General features: G+C 40.0%; 2 protein-coding genes across 2 annotated transcripts in view; both read left to right on the top strand.

Annotated features, from left to right (window-relative positions):
* Window positions 1-5,366: 5,366 nt before the first annotated feature.
* LOC309550477 (zonadhesin-like) lies at window positions 5,367-13,198 on the top strand (the record flags this gene model as incomplete). Its single annotated transcript, XM_082250847.1, has 6 exons — window positions 5,367-5,516; window positions 7,153-7,234; window positions 8,362-8,442; window positions 9,414-9,658; window positions 10,720-11,003; window positions 13,156-13,198. Coding segments are annotated over 6 exons (885 nt in total), but the record flags the coding sequence as incomplete, so codon positions are not given.
* A 2-nt stretch (window positions 13,199-13,200) lies between these two features.
* The window catches only part of LOC309550476 (IgGFc-binding protein-like), a gene marked incomplete at its 3' end in the record, with an annotated part of 32,995 nt that continues 26,197 nt past the window's right edge, over window positions 13,201-19,998 (top strand). Inside the window, exons 1-5 of the mRNA XM_082250846.1 lie at window positions 13,201-13,433; window positions 15,276-15,877; window positions 15,966-16,521; window positions 18,063-18,262; window positions 19,616-19,996. Coding sequence (XP_082106972.1) covers window positions 13,238-13,433; window positions 15,276-15,877; window positions 15,966-16,521; window positions 18,063-18,262; window positions 19,616-19,996 — 1,935 coding nt within the window. The 5' untranslated portion in view covers window positions 13,201-13,237. The remainder of the gene's footprint in view (window positions 13,434-15,275; window positions 15,878-15,965; window positions 16,522-18,062; window positions 18,263-19,615; window positions 19,997-19,998) is intronic.

The raw sequence follows: 19,998 nt of genomic DNA, 5'->3' as shown, positions 1-19,998 counted from the left end.
CCCTTTCACACTAGTGCGACTTGTCCCGCGATTTTGGACCGCAAAATCGCATTACAAGTCGTTTTCCATTATTTTCAATGAGCCCCATTCATATCAGTGCATTTTGAAGTCGCACCGACTTCAAAGTAGTTCCTGCACTACTTTGCCACGATTTGATTGCGTTTTGAGCCATAACCATAGCCATTGCTTTCAAAATCGCGGCAAAGTCGTGTCAAAATCGTGCCGCAAAATCGCGGCGAAATCGCGGTAAAATCGCGTTGCATAAGTGTTAAAGGGGCCTTAATCATTTAGACTCTTTCACCAAAATAAGAGAAACATTCATTTTGTTTGGTGTTGATTAATGGCTGATTGACATTTAAACAATTTCATAAGAGAAAAGGAAATGAGGGTCTAATGATAAAAAAAATGGCAGTAATAAGCATAACCCATCTAAATGATTATTGCAACTGAAGGATGTTGGGAATCAATAGAATTTATAGATACCTGCCAGACCCAGTAACTGACAACATGATTATTACTTCGAACTAAACTTGCTGAACAAAGGCAGGATTTTAAAGGTAAACTAACTGTTATAATCTATGGTGAGATAAACTTAAAGTGGTTGTAAAGGCTCAAGGTTTTTTACCTTTATGCATTTTATGCATGAAGGTAAAAAACCTTCTCAGTGCCATGGCCTCCCCAGCTCCCCCTAATACCTACCTGAGCCCCATCTCGATCCAGTGAACGAGAGCTTCAGCTTTGCGGGACTCATCATTGGCTGAGACAGCAACTGGAGCCATTGGCTTTCACTGCTGTCAATCACAGCCAGTGAGTCAAAGAGGGAAGAGAGGGGATGTGAAAGGACACGCAGAACTATGGCTCAGAAACGAGCCTACTCAGGTTCCCCGATTTCGAGTGGCTTGCTCTGGGGGCAATCGGCAGGAGGGAGGGGCCAGGAGTGCCAGGGAGGGACCCGAGAAGAGGATGCAGGTTGCTCTGTGCAAAACCATTGCACAGAGCAGGTAAGTAAGACATGTTTGTTAAAAAAAGGAAAAAAAAAAAAAAAAAGAAAATAAAACCTTTAACATCACTTTAATCTGACAGGTATACATCAGTTTATACCTGTAAAATTTTCCAGTCACTTTCAAGGTTGCCCATATTTACCACAATATGAATGTGTGTTTAGACAGCACTTGAAAGGTAACCGTGCCCTTCACATGTTATATATCCACAATGAGGTAAGTATACGGTATGTATAGTTTGATGCCTCTTTACTAGTAATGGACAACTAGTGTACCTAGCCCTGACTCCTGAAAAATTGGACAAATGTAGCAGGTTTTCCAGGCATTGGGCCTGATGTGGGTCTGCCATTGTTACCGGTGACACCTTCAGCCCATTTAAGCTGAATACCAAAGTGTGAGATTGGAGACAATGACCATTCCGGCATCTTTGGTATGTTTTGTTTATTTGATAATGGGGATGGGAGAAGGGAATGAGTGGGATACTCCTCTGGCTCAACTAGGTATAACTGGGACACTCTGCAGAAAAATGCCTGTTAGCGCTGTCTTGATGCCAACTGGATGCCGACCAATGCTTACTGACTCTTGAGACCACTGTTTTGCTGAACTGTGCTAGAACTTGACTTTAACCCTCTGGTTAACACAAAAGATTCTGGACTGTAGTGAAGCTTGACTCTTGACGCTCTGTTTAGCTCAAAAGTCCTGTGAACAGCTCCCTCCAGCCCTTCACTGACTGAGGTAGCTCCTTGTAACTGCTTGTGCTGCTGCAACTCTCTACACTGTACACTTAACTCTTCAGGGCCCAACCACTGGCGCCCCCTTTACATTTCAGGGGCCTCTCATTCGGCACCCCCTCTAACACTTCAAGGTCCTCTCACTAGGCACCTCCTCTGACACTTCAGGGTCCTCTCACTAGGCACCCCCTCTGACACTTCAGGGTCCTCTCACTAGGCACCCCCTCTGACACTTCAGGGTCCCACTGGCACCCCCTTTACCGCTAGCTAGCTCCTGGATCCCTTGGACCTTCACTGGAGCGGTCTACTCTCAGCTAGGCAGACCCCTAGGGGTAGTTCACAGTACTCACAAACTTGGAATGCTTTCCTGGAACTGGATCGCCTCCACTTCGCTGGTCCTCGGCACACCGGATCCTCTCTGCAGCTCAGCTCCCTCTGTCCCCTCAGGCAAGCTGCCTGAGACACCCGATCCTTCTGACAGGAGGAGAGACAGCCGTACTCTCTCTCCTGGTACTCTGCTTCCCACCAAAGATGCTGCGTCATGCACTCCCTTCAAACTTATAGCCACTCCCAGAATCCTGTGTGGCAGAATCTGCCTTCCTGGGGTAGATACAAGCCTGAATGTGCCACTGATTGGGTTTCCTCCACTGCCCATTGAAAACCCTCTCATGGAGCCAGTGGGGAAACTCCCCTGTCAGTAGCAACACCTGGGAGACTGGACAGCCCAGCTGAAAATCATGGCCCTGCTGCTAGGCAGCCAAGGCCCTCTATACTTTTGCCTAGCACCTATCTTGTAGGGTGCTACACATATAATTCAGATTAACAAAATAAAGCAAATCACATCAGTGCAGTTTTAATAAAAAAAGGTTATGATGAACTAAAAGAATTGTGATGACAAGTGTGTGTTTTCTTTGCAGTGTGAATGAAAATGATGCATCAAGTGATTGGAGTCCCTATGCTGGTAATTATCATTTTAGACTTTTTTTAACATTATTTTTATACACACTTTATATTTCCATAACATGCAGTATGTATTAATTTGCCTTTGAATTTTCTGTCCCCTAATGTATTGTCACGTAGTTGCAATAAAGTAATATATTAGTTATCAGTGGTTGAGAAAGAAACAGAATGACTATACCTATTGCTTAACTTTGTAATACCATTACTGTGGATTATATCTGTAAATCAGCAAAACACGATTACAATAAAAATTATACTTTGCCCTGTGATAGGGAACATGTAATTATTTGTTTCCTCAGCTTTTCCTTAGCCATTTTTTCTCTTTTAATAAAATAGGTAGTGGGTACAATGTTAAACAGTAATTAAAGAACAATGAAAAGTTTTCTTAATAAGATGTTTAAATTGGACATTGAACACAAGTGCACGCAAGGGAAAGATTTCTGAAGCCGGTGCTGCAGAAAGACTTCTTCTAGTACCCTAGTTATAATTTGTGTTTGTAGTTGGCATTTATAATAACCTCTTCATAATTATATATTCTCTTTTTGTATTATCAACTAGTTAGGTTTTCATTAACATACAGTTGATTTAATAAAAGGGTAGATATTGTTGACTTAAAAGGAAACTTTCAAACACTGTCTTTGCAAAGGGGCCGCTCAACCCATTTAAACTCATCTTGTCAGCGTTTCCCCCACAGCTACTTCCCTGTTGCTGCTAGTACTAAAATCTCTTATGTCACCTGGGCTGGCAGGCACGAGAGGAAGCGCTGAAATCACCCGCACTGTGATAGTGTTCAGGTTTAGACATTGGCTGCTAGATCTAAGCACTGTGCCAGATTAGAAGGTCACATGCTCCCCTATACCTGGAAGCACTAGGTAATGTGCTGCAACAAAGGAAGATGTGACGAGGGAGTGCTGGTAAGGTGAATGTAAGTGGGTGGGTGGATGGGGACCTATGGAAAGACACTGTCACATTGCCCTGCATGAGCAGGTGACTGTGTCTCATTGACAAAATAAATGTTCACTTTGTTTGTGATTAAAGTAAAACTAAAATCACATTTTTTTTTTAGTTTTGGGTAAAGTAAGGAGTCAGTAGAACACCTGTCAGGGTTAAATGTGGCTTGAATGAAAACTGTGTGCTTGCATGAGTGGGCAGTTTAATATGTACAATTTCTATGAGAATTCCAGCTTTTGAGTATAAAAATAAATAATTTTTTTTTCAATGTAAAGCCCCTTTTACACGGCTCTGTTCTGTCGGTGGAGCCGTTCTGCTCCACCGACAGATCCCCGGAGGTGTCAGATCCCCGCTGTCCCCTATGGGGGAATCAGGTAAGAACGGACCGCCTGTTCGTTCTCATCCGATCTGCCAATAGGGTTTCCATCTGTCCGAGATTTGACGGACAGGATCGGATCGGATGTTAGCAGACATGTCTCTGCTGACATCTGCTGCCCTATAAAGATGCATGGGGCATCCGTTCAGATCCGCCTGAAAAACCAACAGGTGGATCTGAACGGTCCGCATGTGTGAAAGCGACCTAAATGTTGATGCTTTGTATAATGATGAGGAGAGTAATGGCGTGCTGACCAGGTGGTCATGTCCATATCAATTAATAATTATTTACATTTGCTTTACTTTTCAGATTATATAAGTTTTTGCAACTTCAATGACAATGCTAGGCCACTTTGTGACTGGAAGCAAAGCTATGGTGAACTTGATCAGGCAGACTGGATCAGAGCAAAAGGAAAAACGCCGACGCTAGACACAGGTCCAAATGGGGACTATCCTGATGGATGTAAGATCAATTCAGCATATCATTACAATCGTTGTTCTTTTAAAAGAGAAGTGTGGGATTAAAAAACACACAATCATGCTCTCATAGGTGGGATGCAGAATCAGTCCAATGCTGCATCTGTTCCCTTTGCCTCTAAGACCGAGAATCAAGTGATCAAAGACCACTAATTGCTCAGTTCTCAGTCATCAGTGAGTAGAGTGCAGTGACTGCCAGTGGAGTTCCACGCTGTGGGGGGGGGGGATGGGTGGCTTGCTCAGGTTCTTAGGAGCACACTGGGAGGCTGATCCAGCTACCAGTCCAGGCATCTTGGTGGATCCCAACATTAAACATTAACCAACAGCGGACTTTAGCAGGGTCACAGGAGTTCAGAACTAAGAATGCTCCTGTGATCCACATGTTAAGAAGGGCCAGAAGAGCTTTGGCCCTACTTCTCCTTTAAAAATGTTTTGGCAGGACATTTAGTTTTATTGTTATCTGTCCTCCTACAAGATTTCCCCACAGTCAGTTTAAAAGGAGAGATTAATGAGCACTATTCTGAGTAGTAGTAAAACTCAAGCTAGCCATGATTTTGTTACATCTCATTTAGTTTATTAGTAAAAGGTTAATACATTTCTATATCTTATCACAGTTTTAGGAGTTCTTGATGAGAATTTTTGAAAGCAAACTATGCCAATTTGAAGTGATATATAGTTACAAGCAAATATTACTTCTAATAATGTAGGCAAGGGTATATACAATTTCACATGCTAATAACCCTTTTCTTTTCTTTAAGTTGGTTATTACCTCTATCAAGAGGCAACTAATCTCATCCCAGGGGACAATCAAAGGCTTGACAGCACAATCCTGTCCATCCATGGTGATGTATGTATAGATTTCTGGTATCACATGAGTGGAACAGAAACTGGAAATCAGTTAAAAGTTCTAGTAAAAGATGGCACGGGCACACATGAGGTTTGGCAAAGGATAGGACGACAAGGTCCAGATTGGCTTTATGGCTCAGTGACATTTCTATCACCAAGACAAAACTCTATTCAGGTAAACCGTTTTACTTTTCTAAAGTTACAGTTTTTCTTTTTTTAATTTGACCGTGGAAAAATAAACTGTCTCTCTAAAAAGCTGAAACAGTGGGGAACTATTTTTTTTAAGCTTCACTAAGTGAGGGGAATGGTTAGAAGCTTTGTCCAAGTTTTATTTCTGTTTGTGTCTCAGTTGGGGGGATCATCCAGACAGGAACAGAAAATCTCAATTGTATTACAGCCAGCAATGAAAATTCGAATAACAATTCTATGCATCCTTGACTTCATCCAAAGCTAAAAATGGGCTGCGTTAACCTCTATAGAACTGTACTGCAGACGGGTGGCTTCTACAGGCACATTAATGTACCAGGGTACAGGGAACTGTGATTAAGCAAAGAAATTTTGTCAGCAGGTCCCGGCTAATGATTCATGGCTGGGACTTGCTAATCGGCTATGTCCAATCACAGCCCAGAGCCCTGTGTTGACAAACCACACAGGGCTCTGTACAGAGGATACAATCTCTTTGTTTCTTCTCCATGCAAAGCAGAAGAGATTTTTTAGTAAAAAGTAGGACATATTACACACACTAACACTTATTAGGCTTGTATTTACAGAGGTTGTAAAGGCACTTTATACATTCTATGCATGCAGGTAAAAACCTTTTGTGTGCTACTTTCCCCAAAGCCCCCTCTCTATCCAGGGATGTACATAAGAGCCTTGCCTCTCTGGGAACTCGCACTCCTGATTGGATTTTGGCAGCAGTGGGAGCCATTGGTTCCCGCTGCTGTCAATCACAGTTAGTGAGCCAATCAGGAGACGGTGGGGGTGGGGCAGAGCAATGACTCCATGTATGAATGAACACACAGAGCCGCGGCTCGGGAACACGCCTACTTGGGTGCCCCCACAGCAAGCTGCTTGCTTTGAGGGCACCTGACAGGAGGGAGGAGCCAGTAACGTGGGCATGGAACCTGAGAAGAGGAGGATCCGGGCTGCTCTGTGCAAACCCATTACACACAGCTGGTAAAGATAACATGTTGTTTTTTTTTTTTTTAAACAAGTCTTTAATACCACTTTAACCCCTTGATTACCCAAGATGTAAATCCCCTCACAGCCAGTGACAGTATTATCACTGATCACTGTATTAACTTCAGTGGTGATGTCAGTGTAGGTTAGTCAGTTCCCACCCAGTGTCAGTTAAAGTCAGATTGCCCGCTGCACTATTACAGTGCCACTTTAAGTTGCTCATCACCGCCATTACTAGTATAAACAAAATTCCAGTATATATACCATAATTTGTATAAGCTATAACTTTTACACAAACCAATCAATATACACTTAATGGAATTGTTTTTTTGTTTTTTTTTACCAAAGACATGTAGAAAAATAAATTTTTGCCTAAATTTATGAAGAAATTTAAATTTTTTATTTTTTTTTATTGGACATGTTTTATAGCAGAAAGTAAAGTAGTTTTTTTTATAAATATATATATAATTGTCAGTCTTTTTTAATTTATATAGTAAAAATAACAAATCCAGTGATGATCATATACATTTTTCTTGGATATAGCATTGCATGACCGCGCAATTATCAGTTAACCACTTTATTTTGACAGTAGCATGTCTCTCCCTGACATTTTCTGACTGTTCTTCTAACAGGTCATTTTTGAAGCTATTCGAGGGCTAACAGATATTGGAGATATAGCAATTGATAACATTGGAGTGAAGAATGGACCTTGTGGTATGAATTTACTGTTAACTACCAGTTAGCATTTAAACAGATGGTTTGTAGTAAAGTGACTTTTCTTTCAAAATGTGCTACTTCCATTTAACTAGAAAATGTGATAAAAAGAAATCCTTGAGGGCCAGTTCACACCACATGCAGTCCAGTGCATTTTTTTTTCTGCATTGAAAATGCATGGAAAGTGGGTTATATGGTTTCCAATGGCATAGGTCACAACAGTGTGGTCAGTTCCAGGGTGTTTCAGTTTCAGAAAAATAAAAAAAGTACAATATGCTGCATTTTTTTTTGTACTGGGCTGTACTGCAACACAGAAAAAAACAAAAAAATGCACCAGAATGCATTGAACCCTAGTACAGTGAAAAAAAAATAGGAATACAGAAGGAAAAAAGCATCTGGAATGCAATTAGAAACCCATAAAAAATGCACCGGAATGCGTCACAAATGCGTTAAAACGGTGCATGCAGAAACACATCCGGAACAGATCTTTAGTGTTTTTTTGTTGTATGAACCAGCCCTTATAATGATTTTGGGCTGGTTTACACAACAAAAATGCATTCCAGAACTGTACTGGATGCATTTCTGCGTGCACATTTTCAACGTGTTTTTGACATGTCCCAGCGCATTTTTGATGCGCTTTCAGATGCATTTCAGATAATTTTTTCTTCTTTTTTCCGTTTTTTTTTTTCACTGTACTGGGGTCTGGTGCATTTTTGATGCACATTTGATGTGATCCAGTGCATTCTGGTGCACTTTTATGCGTTTTACCACATTCCAGTACAGTCCAGTGCAGGAACTGGAACGCCCTTGAACTGACTGCACTGGTGTGAACTATGCCATTGCAAACCATATAACCTACTTTCCATGCATTTTTGATGCAGAAAAAAACACACTGGACTGCATGTGGTGTGAACTGGCCCTTTAAATTTAACTAAATCCTATACAAATATAACATATTTGTACCCCTCAGTACCACATTGTAATTGAAACATCTTTCATATTTATGGCGCCATTCAAAAAGCAAATACTTCTGAAAATGACTCTTCTTTTAAAAAAAAATAGTAGAAGGCAATTTTACTTTGTAATGGACTTTTTTTTACATTAAAATCAATTACATTTTTTGATAGGTATAATAACAACTGAGGCTCCTCATTCAACAATAAAGCCTCTACCCTCTACAAAGCCAACATCTCCTCCTGATATATCAGGTATTTTTTCCTCTTTTCTTTATTGTTTCAATGTTCTGATGTAATTTGATTGGAAAAAAAAAAGTAATTATATCATTATTACAGTTCCATAATTTTGCTTTAAAACATGAAAGTTGATTTACTAAGGTAGAAGAGATAATTCTCTTTTCAAAGTGTATGTTCACACAGCAGAATGAATGGTTGTAAATAAGGTGACCCAGTGAATTCCCAGAAAGAAAAATCGATACCAGAATGTTTGCATCAAAATACAAAGATTGGCGCTGTAGCATAAAAGTCAGAAAAACATATGTATAAAAAAATCTAATCAATGTGAACACATGATGATATATAAAACATCTAAGTGCAAATCATGCTAAAAATAACAAAAGTGATGAATTAATCCCACGAGTGATAAACCATATACAGAAGTGAAAAACAGATACAAAAAAAATATATATATATATAGAATAAATACCATAATTCAAAAGTCCATATATAACGTGAATCAAACTTGTGCAAAAAATCACTTCTGTCTATAGTTTATCACATGTTGGATTAATTCATTACTTTTGTTATTTTTAGCATGATTTGCACTTAAATTTTTTTATATATCATCGTGTGTTCACATGTTTTTCTGACTTTTACGCTATGGCGCCGATATTTTTTTTTTTTCACTGGTATTGTATATGGAGACACTACAGGGATTGGCTGCTAATGCTTTGTCAACCTTAACACATTTTAGGACATTGTGTTTTTTATTTAGATCTTTTTGATAGCGCATTGGTTCTTTATACTAGAATGTTTGCATATGTTTGATTATTTTAATTGGATACAGCTTCACATTTTTTTACTAACCTCAATGACTTTTCACTGTGCTAAGTGAACAGTTCCCACTCCTTTAAAATGACCTTGTGTTTGTTTCAGTCATCACATATAGGGCAAATTCCTTAAACAGTACAGTATTTACCACATATTTTTATTTTTTTATGCAGGAGGAACTTGCAGTGGATATGGTGACCCACATTATGTTACATTTGATAACTATCCCCATACATTCATGGGAAATTGTACTTACACACTTACAAAGCTCTGTGAAGCCAATAGCATTTTACCATATTTCAATGTGGAAGTTGGACATGAATACCGAGGAGGAAACACACGTGTGTCATATGTGAAAGAAGTTACAGTATATGTTCACAGTTACAAAATAAGTCTGCAAAAACAAAAGCTTGTAAAAGTAAGTTGAGCATCCACATCTTTAATCACAACCTTTGTCAATCAAATGTGAGGCATTTTCAAAGTAGCAAAACTAGTAACAAAAGTGTGTGCACATAGTGGGGGAGAGTTAATAAAATGAAGTGAATCCTTTACTGTTCAACCACAGGTGGGGGGCAGGTCTTTAACTAAACCATGTTGCCAAATTGTACTATGAAAATGTAAAATCAGGGACCTGGCTAAGCTGAATTGCAGGGGTTAGAGAAGCTGCACATCTTGGCAGATAACACAGTTCACACATATGTATTTCAACCATTTATTTTATCTGCTTGCCTGTCAAGGATGAGGTTTGGATTGGGGTCTACAATGCATTCAAGGTGGACCCAGCAAGTCTCGGGTTCACAATCCTGGAAAACTAATGCGGGCAATTTTGGCTGCCCACATTTTTTTTTATATTTTTGCTCTACAAGAGCCTTGAAGTTACTGTAGGTCATCTGATGTAGATTGACAATTAATAACTAAGCTGCCTATGCTTTTCTCCTTTTTTTTATAGTTTTTACTTGTCTACTTCCACATCCCCTAACCACTCTACACACAAATCTACTTGGTTGCTAGTTACTTATTTTTTGTTTTTTTGCTTTGTATTTGTTTTTATATGCTTAGTAAAAATGGAAATAAGTATTCATTCTTCATGTAGATCTAAATAAATTGTAAAAAAAAAAAAAGTGATCTTATGTTTCATGGGTGTTATTTTGTAGTTTTCTTTTGGGGGTTTCTTGATTTTTTTATTCCTACCAGTGCCCTTTGTCTCTAGCAAATTTAGGCCTAACGTTGCTGCTTAAAATTCTTCCAATGACCAAATTTGGTCAATGACATCACCCGAGATTCCTGGCTGCCAGTTTACATTAGTACAGCTGAAGAACCTGCCACTAAGCGAAGGAAGTTTTGCACGTAAACATTGGCGGGTGATGGACCATTGTGGAAAGGATTACATCACTGAATACTGTGATTGCTATCAATTACATGTGGTTACCCTTTAAGTCACTGAGCATTTTATTTTTATATTGTGTTGTTATGTGTTAGGTGGATGAACTGGTACAGCAGCTTCCAGTGAGCCTATCTCCAGATGTTTATATTGGACTGAGTGGTCAATATGTTCAAGTAACAGCTGCCTTTGGACTACGAGTCAAATATGATGGAGATCACAGAGTTGAAGTGACTCTTTCCAAAATCTTTGAAAACAAAGTGTGTGGAGTATGTGGCAATTTTAATGGAAATAAGGGCGATGATAACCTTAATCCTGATGGAGGAAAAGAGACTGATTCATCAAGCTATGGCAACAGCTGGCAAGTGACCAATGATACAAGGTACGGACGACATTCTAAAGACGCCTTGATCTTTTGTGCTGCCAGTGTACACTGTCACTTAGACATTAAGGCATTCCCTGAGCATTTTACAGAAAGGATTGATATATTTTTTATGCCATCAAAGCTAAATGAAAATAACATATTCCAGCTGGATGGTATTTTTTTTATTTTTTTTTTATTTTTTATTTTTTTTGCACTGGTACATGTCCTCCATGGCAATGCACAGCTTTCCATGCCCTTAAGGCTATTCACCTTGGAATACATATTGGTATGCTTCTACACAGAAGTGGCATGATGCATTTTTATTGTATTGTGTACAGACTAATTAGCCTCTTTATTAAAATGCAACAGCAGGATTAACTATAGTAGCAAGGTTAGAAATTTGCAGCCTTACATTCTTTTTCAGAGGCAAAAGAAAAATATTCTACTTTATGTAGCACAAGCCTCAAGGTACTAAAATCAGTTTCTATTATATTGGCATGGCCAGATTGTTGTACCAGAATAAACATGCAACACTAAAATTTTTACCACTGGTGTAAAGGAGCACTGAAGAGAGAGAGGGTACTTTCGTATTAATATATAGGGAAAACAGAGTTCCGATAAATATGTATATAGAAAAAAATAAACCTTGTAATAGAACTGTGGTCAGGCTATGGACATTTAAATATTTATACACTGTTAAGAGATTTTATTTCAAGGCCCTTATTGTGTTCTGTAGCTGCAGGCAACATGGAATAATTCATCCCTAAAGTGTAGGTATAGCCAATATTTTGGATAGAGTAGAAAAGTAGGATAAATTCATGTCCCCTTCACTTCCTGAGAGGAAGGCTCTACAAATTGAGGGCCATTGTCACTTGAACAGGAGTCTCCATTAGATTTTCCCTAACCTCTTGTTCTAGTGACAAAGGTAAAACTTTGGATTTCCCATCACTTTAATAATTAGTGACAATGGTCACAAGAACTAATAGAGAGGATGAATCTACGTAGCATGGTTTCTGACAGTAAAATAAAACTAACAATTCTCTACTCTATCAAAAATGGGAAATAAAATGTTTGGCTATACATACACAAGGACAGAGAACAGAGTGTTCTTAGCACTTTTGTGATCCTTGATATAGGGGCTTTTATGGGATTAGGTACACTTCTATATGTGGGTTTTACTATGGACAAAAATGCTTTGTTATAAAACTGCTAGTTGCTTTTGAGTTTAAAAACATTTTTTCTTCTTAAAGTGGTTGTAAAGGCACAAGGTATTTTACCTTCATGCATTCTATGCATGAAGGTGAAAACCATTCTGTGTGCAGCAACCCCCCCCCCCCAGCTCTCCCTAATACTTACCTGAGCCCCCCCCTCTTGATCCAGCGATGTCAACAAGATCTTTGGCTCTCTGGGGACTCACACTCCTAATTGACTTTTGGCAGCAGTTGGAGTCATTGGTTCCCACTGCTGTCAATGAAACAGTTAGTGAGTCAATCAGGAGATGAAGGGGGCAGGGCTGAGTCATGGCTCCATGTGTGAATGGGCACACAGAGCCACAGCTCGGGAGCACTCCTTCTTGGGTGCCCCTAGAGAAAACTGCTGGCCGTGGGGGCACCCGGCAGGAGAAAGGGATCTAGAGCATGGGCGTGGGACCCTAAATGAAGAGGATCTGGGCTGCTCTGTGCAAAACTGTTAGACAGAGCAGGTAAGTATAACATGCTTGTTGTTTTTTTTTTTTTTTTGAAGAAAAAAAAAAAAGAAAAGACTTTAATATTGCTTTAATATATTTGCGTGAACATTTTCCTGTGATAGCCCAGTAACAGTAGTAACAGATAAAGGTTTGGCCTTTAGTTTCTTTCTACTGAGGGCTCTAGTTATTGAAATTGGTCTAGAGGCCTTTTTTCTATTTTGCGTAGTTTCAGACAGCATGTAGGAAGGTGGGAAAAGTGCTACATTTACCCCCTTTTAAACAGAACACATTATTAAAAATGGAAGTGAGACTTTTTTTTCAAAAACTTCTGTACATCTTTCTGTCAAGCAGTATGAAAAGGAGACCAGAGCCAGTAACAACAAAATATATGGTACTTATAACTAATCAAATTTTTGTTTTTCAAGAGAGTAATACTTCTCAAAAATGTATAAATTGCAAATAACAAGCTCTTGGTCATTTCAGCTGTGCACCAGCCATTAAAGTCGAACCTGTCTGCACAAAAGAAGAAATAGATATAATTCAAAGTCAAGACTCTTGTGCCAAGATGCTTCCTTTTGATGGTGTTTTCCAGCACTGCCACACCACTGTGGATCCCCGAGAGTACTTTATTAACTGTTTCACTGACATGTGTGAGCTTCGTCTAGACCCTGATATACTGTGCAATCATCTTCAGGCCTATGCAGATGCCTGTCATGAGGCAGGAGCGGTAGTGCTGCCATGGAGAAATGCAACCTTTTGTCGTAAGTGTAAATGTGATAGTTGCTCTGGGAATTGCAGTTTTAATGACAAATGATTTTATCGCTATCATTTTGTTGTCTCTAAAGTGTATTGCTCAGCTTAGTTGTTACAATGTTTTCAACTTCCTTATTCTTTTATTGGGCTTTATCTTTACATAGTTACATAGTTACATAGTAGGTGAGGTTGAATAAAGACAATAGTCCATCCAGTTCAACCTGTGTAGGTGTGTGTGGCTGTAATCATCTCACATAGCCCTGAATGTTCTGATCCTTGAGACGTCTAAGAGTCTTTTGAAAGCCACCATACTTCCCTCAGAAACCACCTCTTGTGGTAGAGAATTCCACAATCTTGTAGCCCTAACAGTAAAGAACCCCCCACGTTGCCTGAGGTTAAAATGTTTCTCCTCTAATCGCAATGTATGCCCTCGAGTCCTCGTGCAATCCCTTCCACTGAACAGCTTTTTTTCTAATCTTAGATCCCCATTGAGATATTTGTAAATTGCTATCATGTCTCCCCTCAGGCTTCTCTTCTCCAGGGAGAATAAATCAAGCGATTGCAGACGCTCTTCATAATTAAGGTCCTCCAATCCCCTAATCAGTTTAGTTGCCCTTCTCTGGACTCTCTCCAGCTCCAACACATCCCTCCTGAGGACTGGCGACCAGAACTGGACAGAATACTCCAGGTGCGGTCGGACCAGAGTTTTATAGATTGGAAGGATTATAGTCTTATCTCTGGAATACATCCCTTTCTTTATGCATGCTAATATTCGGCTGGCTTTGGCAGCTGCCGCTTGACATTGCACGCTATTGCCTAATCTATCATCAACCAAGACTCCCAGATCTTTCTCCATTTTTGATTCCCCCAAGGGTTCCCCCTCCTAAAGTGTATTGTGCTTTTAAGTTTTTGGTCCCCAAGTGCAAAACCTTACACTTCTCCACATTAAACCTCATTTGCCATGTCGTTGCCCACTCTGTTATTTTGTCCAGGTCATTCTGTAGGATATCTGCTTCATGCTGTGCAGTTATTGCCCTGCCAAATTTTGTGTCATCTGCAAAAACCGATATTGAACTACTGATCCCGTCCTCAATGCTGTTTATGAATTAATTGAACAAGGTTGGTCCCAGGACTGAGCCTTGGGGGACCCCACTTACCACCTCAGACCAGTCTGAGTATGCGCTGTTTATTACCACCCTTTAGACACGCCCTTTTAGCCAGTTCCGTATCCAAGAGCAAACCCTGCTTATTTTAATCTGATCCCTCTGTCAGCCATTGTCACCTTAAAACTTCTTATGCTTACATTACATATTTTCTTTATGTGTAGTGATCTGCACTGACTTGCTTTGCCCCTTATGTAAATGCTAATGAGTTTTGGAATGCCTGTAACCTCTGAGATGTGCAAGGAACAGAGAACATGTGAAGAGCCCAGTGTCTATGCCTGCACAGCAGCTGGGAAATCTACTCATAAAACCACCAGAAAATTTAATTTCAGCAGTTTCATTCAATTTATATTAAAAACTGCTCTACTTCCACCATCCTGTTGCATTATTTTCCATTACACCATGCTATAGTAAACAGGTGGTGTAGTTAACTCTTTATTAGTGCTACTATCTTTCCATTGGGCAGAACACACAGTATAGAGGTCTGTGTTCCTAATTACAATGTGTAGCAGTACTTTCACTGTTTAATTTCTATATATTAATGGGTTTCTGTCTTTTCTACTGCTACAGGTATATATGCAACAGATTTCCACGTCTGTGTGGTTATTTACTCTTAATGTATATCTCTGTCAGACTGTAAGTGTATTTTGGGTTTTAGAACAAATTTTATTATGTTATATTTTACAGCTCTGGATTGCCCTCCAAATAGTCACTATGAGCAATGTGGAACAGCTTGCCCAGCTACTTGTGTCAATCCAGGATCACCATCCAACTGCAATCTTCCCTGTACAGAAGGGTGTGTATGTGACCCAGGATATGTTCTTTATGATAACAAGTGTGTGCCAAGTAGTCAGTGTGGATGTTGGGAAGATGATAAACATTACCCAGTAGGCTCTGAGTTCTGGACTGATGATACCTGCTCCACTAAATGCAGATGTCCCTCTGCTGGAGGTAGTTTAGTGTGCAATTCTGCTTTATGTCCACCTGGCAAATACTGTGGTGTAGCAAATGGAATTCCTGGCTGCTATGATCTCACATTTGGTAACTGTGTTATATATGGAGATCCTCATTACAACACTTTTGATAAGGAAACCCATCATTTTATGGGAATTTGTACCTATACCCTCTCAAAGCTTTGCACCAATGCTACGTCTCTGCCATATTTCAACATTGAAGGAAAAAATGAGCATCGATATGGGAATCCAACAGTGTCATGGATACAGAAAATTATGGTGGAAGTTTATAATTATAAAATAACCATAGTTAGAGATGAGCCAAGTCGTGTTTTGGTAAGTTTCTTAGATCATTCTGTAATCTTTCATAATATTTAAAGTATCAATTGCTGCTTAAGATCTAACAAACATTTTTCATTTTGAGGTGGATGGTATCTGGACAAATCTTCCAGTCTTCTTAGTAAATGGATCTCTGACAGTGAAGCAAAGTGGTCGATATGTTATTCTGGAGACGGATTTCCTTCTCACTGTGTCCTATGACACTGACCATACAGTGGATGTTAAGGTTCCAACTACATATTTCAATCAAACCTGTGGAATGTGTGGCAACTTAAATGGCATCCCATATGATGATTATTTGATGCCCAATGGAGAGTTAGCCCAGAACTCCAATCAACTGGGAGACAGCTGGCAGGTGGATGATCCATTATGTAACACAATTACTCCAACACCTCCACCACCATGTCCTCCAGAGACAGAGTTACTCTATTCAGGCAATCAGTTCTGTGGTTTATTAACCAGTAAAGTTGGTCCTTTTAAGGCTTGTCATTCAGTGATCAACCCAAACCGCTTCTTTGACAGCTGTGTATATGATCTGTGTGCTCTTGGTGACAGCACTTTATGTAAAGCATTGGAATCCTATGCTGATGCCTGTCAAAGAGCAGGAGTCCCAATTACCTGGAGAAACTCTACTTTCTGCCGTAAGTGTTCTTTAGCTATTCAAATATGTATAGTTAAATGCAGGGCTGCTGAAAGGGGGTACCATTGGTCCTCCTGTAGGGTCCCGGTCACACAGGGGGGGCTGGATGGCAAGGGCATCAGTGCAGCCCCCATACATGGAGGGAGGTGGCAGGGAAGAACTTTCCTGTTTACTATAAAGTGACCGCATTGATAATAATGATTGTAAAGTGCGGGTAATGGGCACACTCCCTGTACATCTGTAACATGTCCACATACTCCACAATACTGAACACTCTGCTGTACAGGGCATGAAAGAGTGCAACATCTCGACAGGCTGCTCAGACCCCACTTCTCGCTTCATCCTCCCTCCACAGGTAATACACGGATGGCTCACTCCTGATAATGTAAACACATTGCACAAAATCAGGAGGGAGATACCAAGGAATTTCTAGCCAGACACTTGGTTTGCATACCCCACCCCCAAATAATTCCAGCAGGTGAAATATTAATTGGTATGAAGGGGGATTGGTGGACATAGAATATCATAAAACACGTTATATTTTTGAAGGATGCCTAACATGTAGTGTATTTGGAGACCATATTCCACCCAGGGTCTCCAAACTTTTACAGTCCCCATCAGAGCTTCCCCCCTGCATGAACCAGTGGTCCACATCAGAGCTCCCCCCTGCATGCTTTTCCCACCCTGCAGCACCGATCCCCCTCCCTGTCCTGCCCAATTCTGACTCTAGTGTGTGCTGCGGACCCCTCCTGCAGGTGCCGACTTCCCTCTACCACCAGCTGCTGTGGGTACGCAGGGGAATGTGTCAGGATGGAGAGCGATGGAAGGGGCAGGTAAAAATATAATTTACCAGCCCAATTCCATTTCTGAATGGACACAGTGAGTGATCGCTCCTGTGTCCATTCATAACTGATGCATAGTAAACTATATTTACTATGCTTCAGTTTATGAATGGGCAGTGCAGCTTAGGCTGCAGAGAAAGGAATTGAAGCATTTCAAATTCCTTTCTCTGTTTAAAAGGTGAGATGTCAGGGATATGATTTGGTTCCTGATATCTCACCAAAGGCCACCCCAGCATTGTAAAAAACAAAAACAAAATTATAAAATAATAAAACTTTGTAAAAAATTATTTTAAAAAAATTGTAAAAAAATAATCAAAAAAATTAATGTCCCATTCACACAGTGTAATTGAGCTGGCTGTTTGTGATACTGGACCCGGCTGTTGCTCAATAAGGATGCAGTGGCTATATGAACAAAGCCACTAATATGACAGATATGCAGTCCACAGCACCTATGGGAATGAGCCGCAAGACCTCAGTTACACACAGAACTTTATTAACTCAATACAGTTTTATATTTTAGATTCAGATTTAGCAGAGATTTTGTTATGCTATGTTTGTATCTGATAATAATGATTTCAGTATATTTTTTGTGAAAATCTAATTTTGATATTTTTGGCGGGGGCCTGTCAGGTAGGCTGTACAGGGCCCCCTAATTTCTAACTGCAGATTTGGTTAAATAGATTTTGTTCCTTTTATTCAGCCATCCCATGTCCTGCCAATAGTCACTACAATCCATGTGCTAGTGCTTGTCCAGCCACATGCACAGACCAGAATGCTCCAAACAACTGCAATAAGCCTTGTATTGATGCTTGTGAATGTGATAATGGCTTTGTGCTCAGTGGACACACTTGTGTTCCTGTCAGTGAATGTGGATGTTTTTATGATGGCAAGTATTATCAGGTAAGTGATGTTATCTTTTAATGTCACATTCTAAACAATTTGTATTATCCAAATACACTATTGCAAATGTAAAATGTATATGCCTATGAAGTTCAGTGCTGTGCCATTTCTCAGATATTGACAGCTAATGAGATAGCAGTTTAAAATTGACATGGTATGCAGGCATTTGAACAGTAGTAGAGTATTCAACATTCTTGATTACCAGCTAATGTAATGAGTAGGAATGAGCTTCGAATTCGAGTCGAACGTAAGTTTGACTCGAACATCAGGCGTTCGTGTGTTCCCTGAACACACGGACAAATGGGCCATTCGCGGGAAGTTCGTCCCCTGACGCACCCAAAAAATAGAAAGAAAAAACACACTCCCGCCCCTTGAGACGCCACTGAAGTAATGAGCTGCTGGAGCTGTGACAGCTCTTTTTTAGGAAAGGGGCGGGGACATTACTAGGTGGCACCGTGCCTTCTACCTTATGTCAGTAATTTATTCACTGCACCTGAGCAGTGCATTACGGGGCGCTCGTGACGTCAGATTCCTATAAAAGAGCTGTCACAACTCAAACAGCTCATTGTACAGGAAGCATCCGAAGAGGCAAGGGCTTCATTTTTTCTATTTTTCGGGTGCGGCGGACGACGTGATTGATGATGGATTTACATCGGGAACACTATTTTTTTATTTTTTAATAAAGGACTTGTCAAAAACTTTTTTTTTGTACACTTTTTTGGTGAATGGGTAGAGATATGATGTACCCGATATCCATTCACATGGGGGGCGGGGTCTGGGGGTCCCTTGTTAAAGGGGGCTTCCAGATTACGATAAGCCCCCCACCCACTGACCCCTACAACCACAGCCCAGGGTTGTCAGGAAGAGACACTTGTACCCAGACCCCCATACACTTTTTTTGGGCAATAATTTGCATTTAAGCCTTTAAAATTGGGACTTTTGATTTTTCATGTTCAAGCCCCACAAACTTCAATGGAGTTTGCATGTTCTAACAAAATTTCTTCTGTTCGCAGTTTTCTGGTGCGAGCCGAACCGGGGGGGGGGGGGGTTCTGCTCACTAGTAATGAGCATATTTATAAGGGTAGGGAGTAATTTGCAAATTTAAGTAATGTGTAATAACCAATCATCACCAATCATCAATCACACCAGAGTTTTTACTAGCAACCTTAGTAAATAATGGACAAATGTAAAGGGTATGTTCACATTATTTTGAAATAACAGTTATTAAGGTAATTTCTGTTTTACAGGGATTACATTATTTATTATTATGCTTACTGCAGCAATCTACCTTTTACACTTGGGTAGAAAAAGGTGTACTAACATATCATATAATATCACATCTTATTTTTACAGAAAAATGAGATATTCTTGAAGGGTGACTGCGAAGGTGTGTGTACATGTCAAGGAAACAATCATGTGAGCTGTACTACTCAGACTTGCGCCCCTGACGAGGTGTGCAAAGTTCAAAATGGAATTAAGGGCTGTTTCCCTGCTGATACCTCCATCTGCCATATCTATGGTGATCCACACTACATAACATTTGATGGAAAATTATATCATTTCCAAGGATCCTGTAATTATACAGTTGTGGAGACCTGTGGAAACACAAGTGTGTACTTCGCAATCTTTACAAGAAATGAGCACAGAGGAAGCTTAACTTGGACAGCTATAAACTCAGTTGCAGTCAGCTTCAATGACCTTAATATCATTCTTGGGAAAAACAAAGTGGTGGAGGT

The sequence above is a fragment of the Pelophylax lessonae genome, assembly GCF_965119305.1.
Source record: "Pelophylax lessonae genome assembly, chromosome: 3".
NCBI lineage: Eukaryota > Metazoa > Chordata > Amphibia > Anura > Ranidae > Pelophylax > Pelophylax lessonae.
This window is presented reverse-complemented; position numbering and strand designations above follow the sequence as displayed.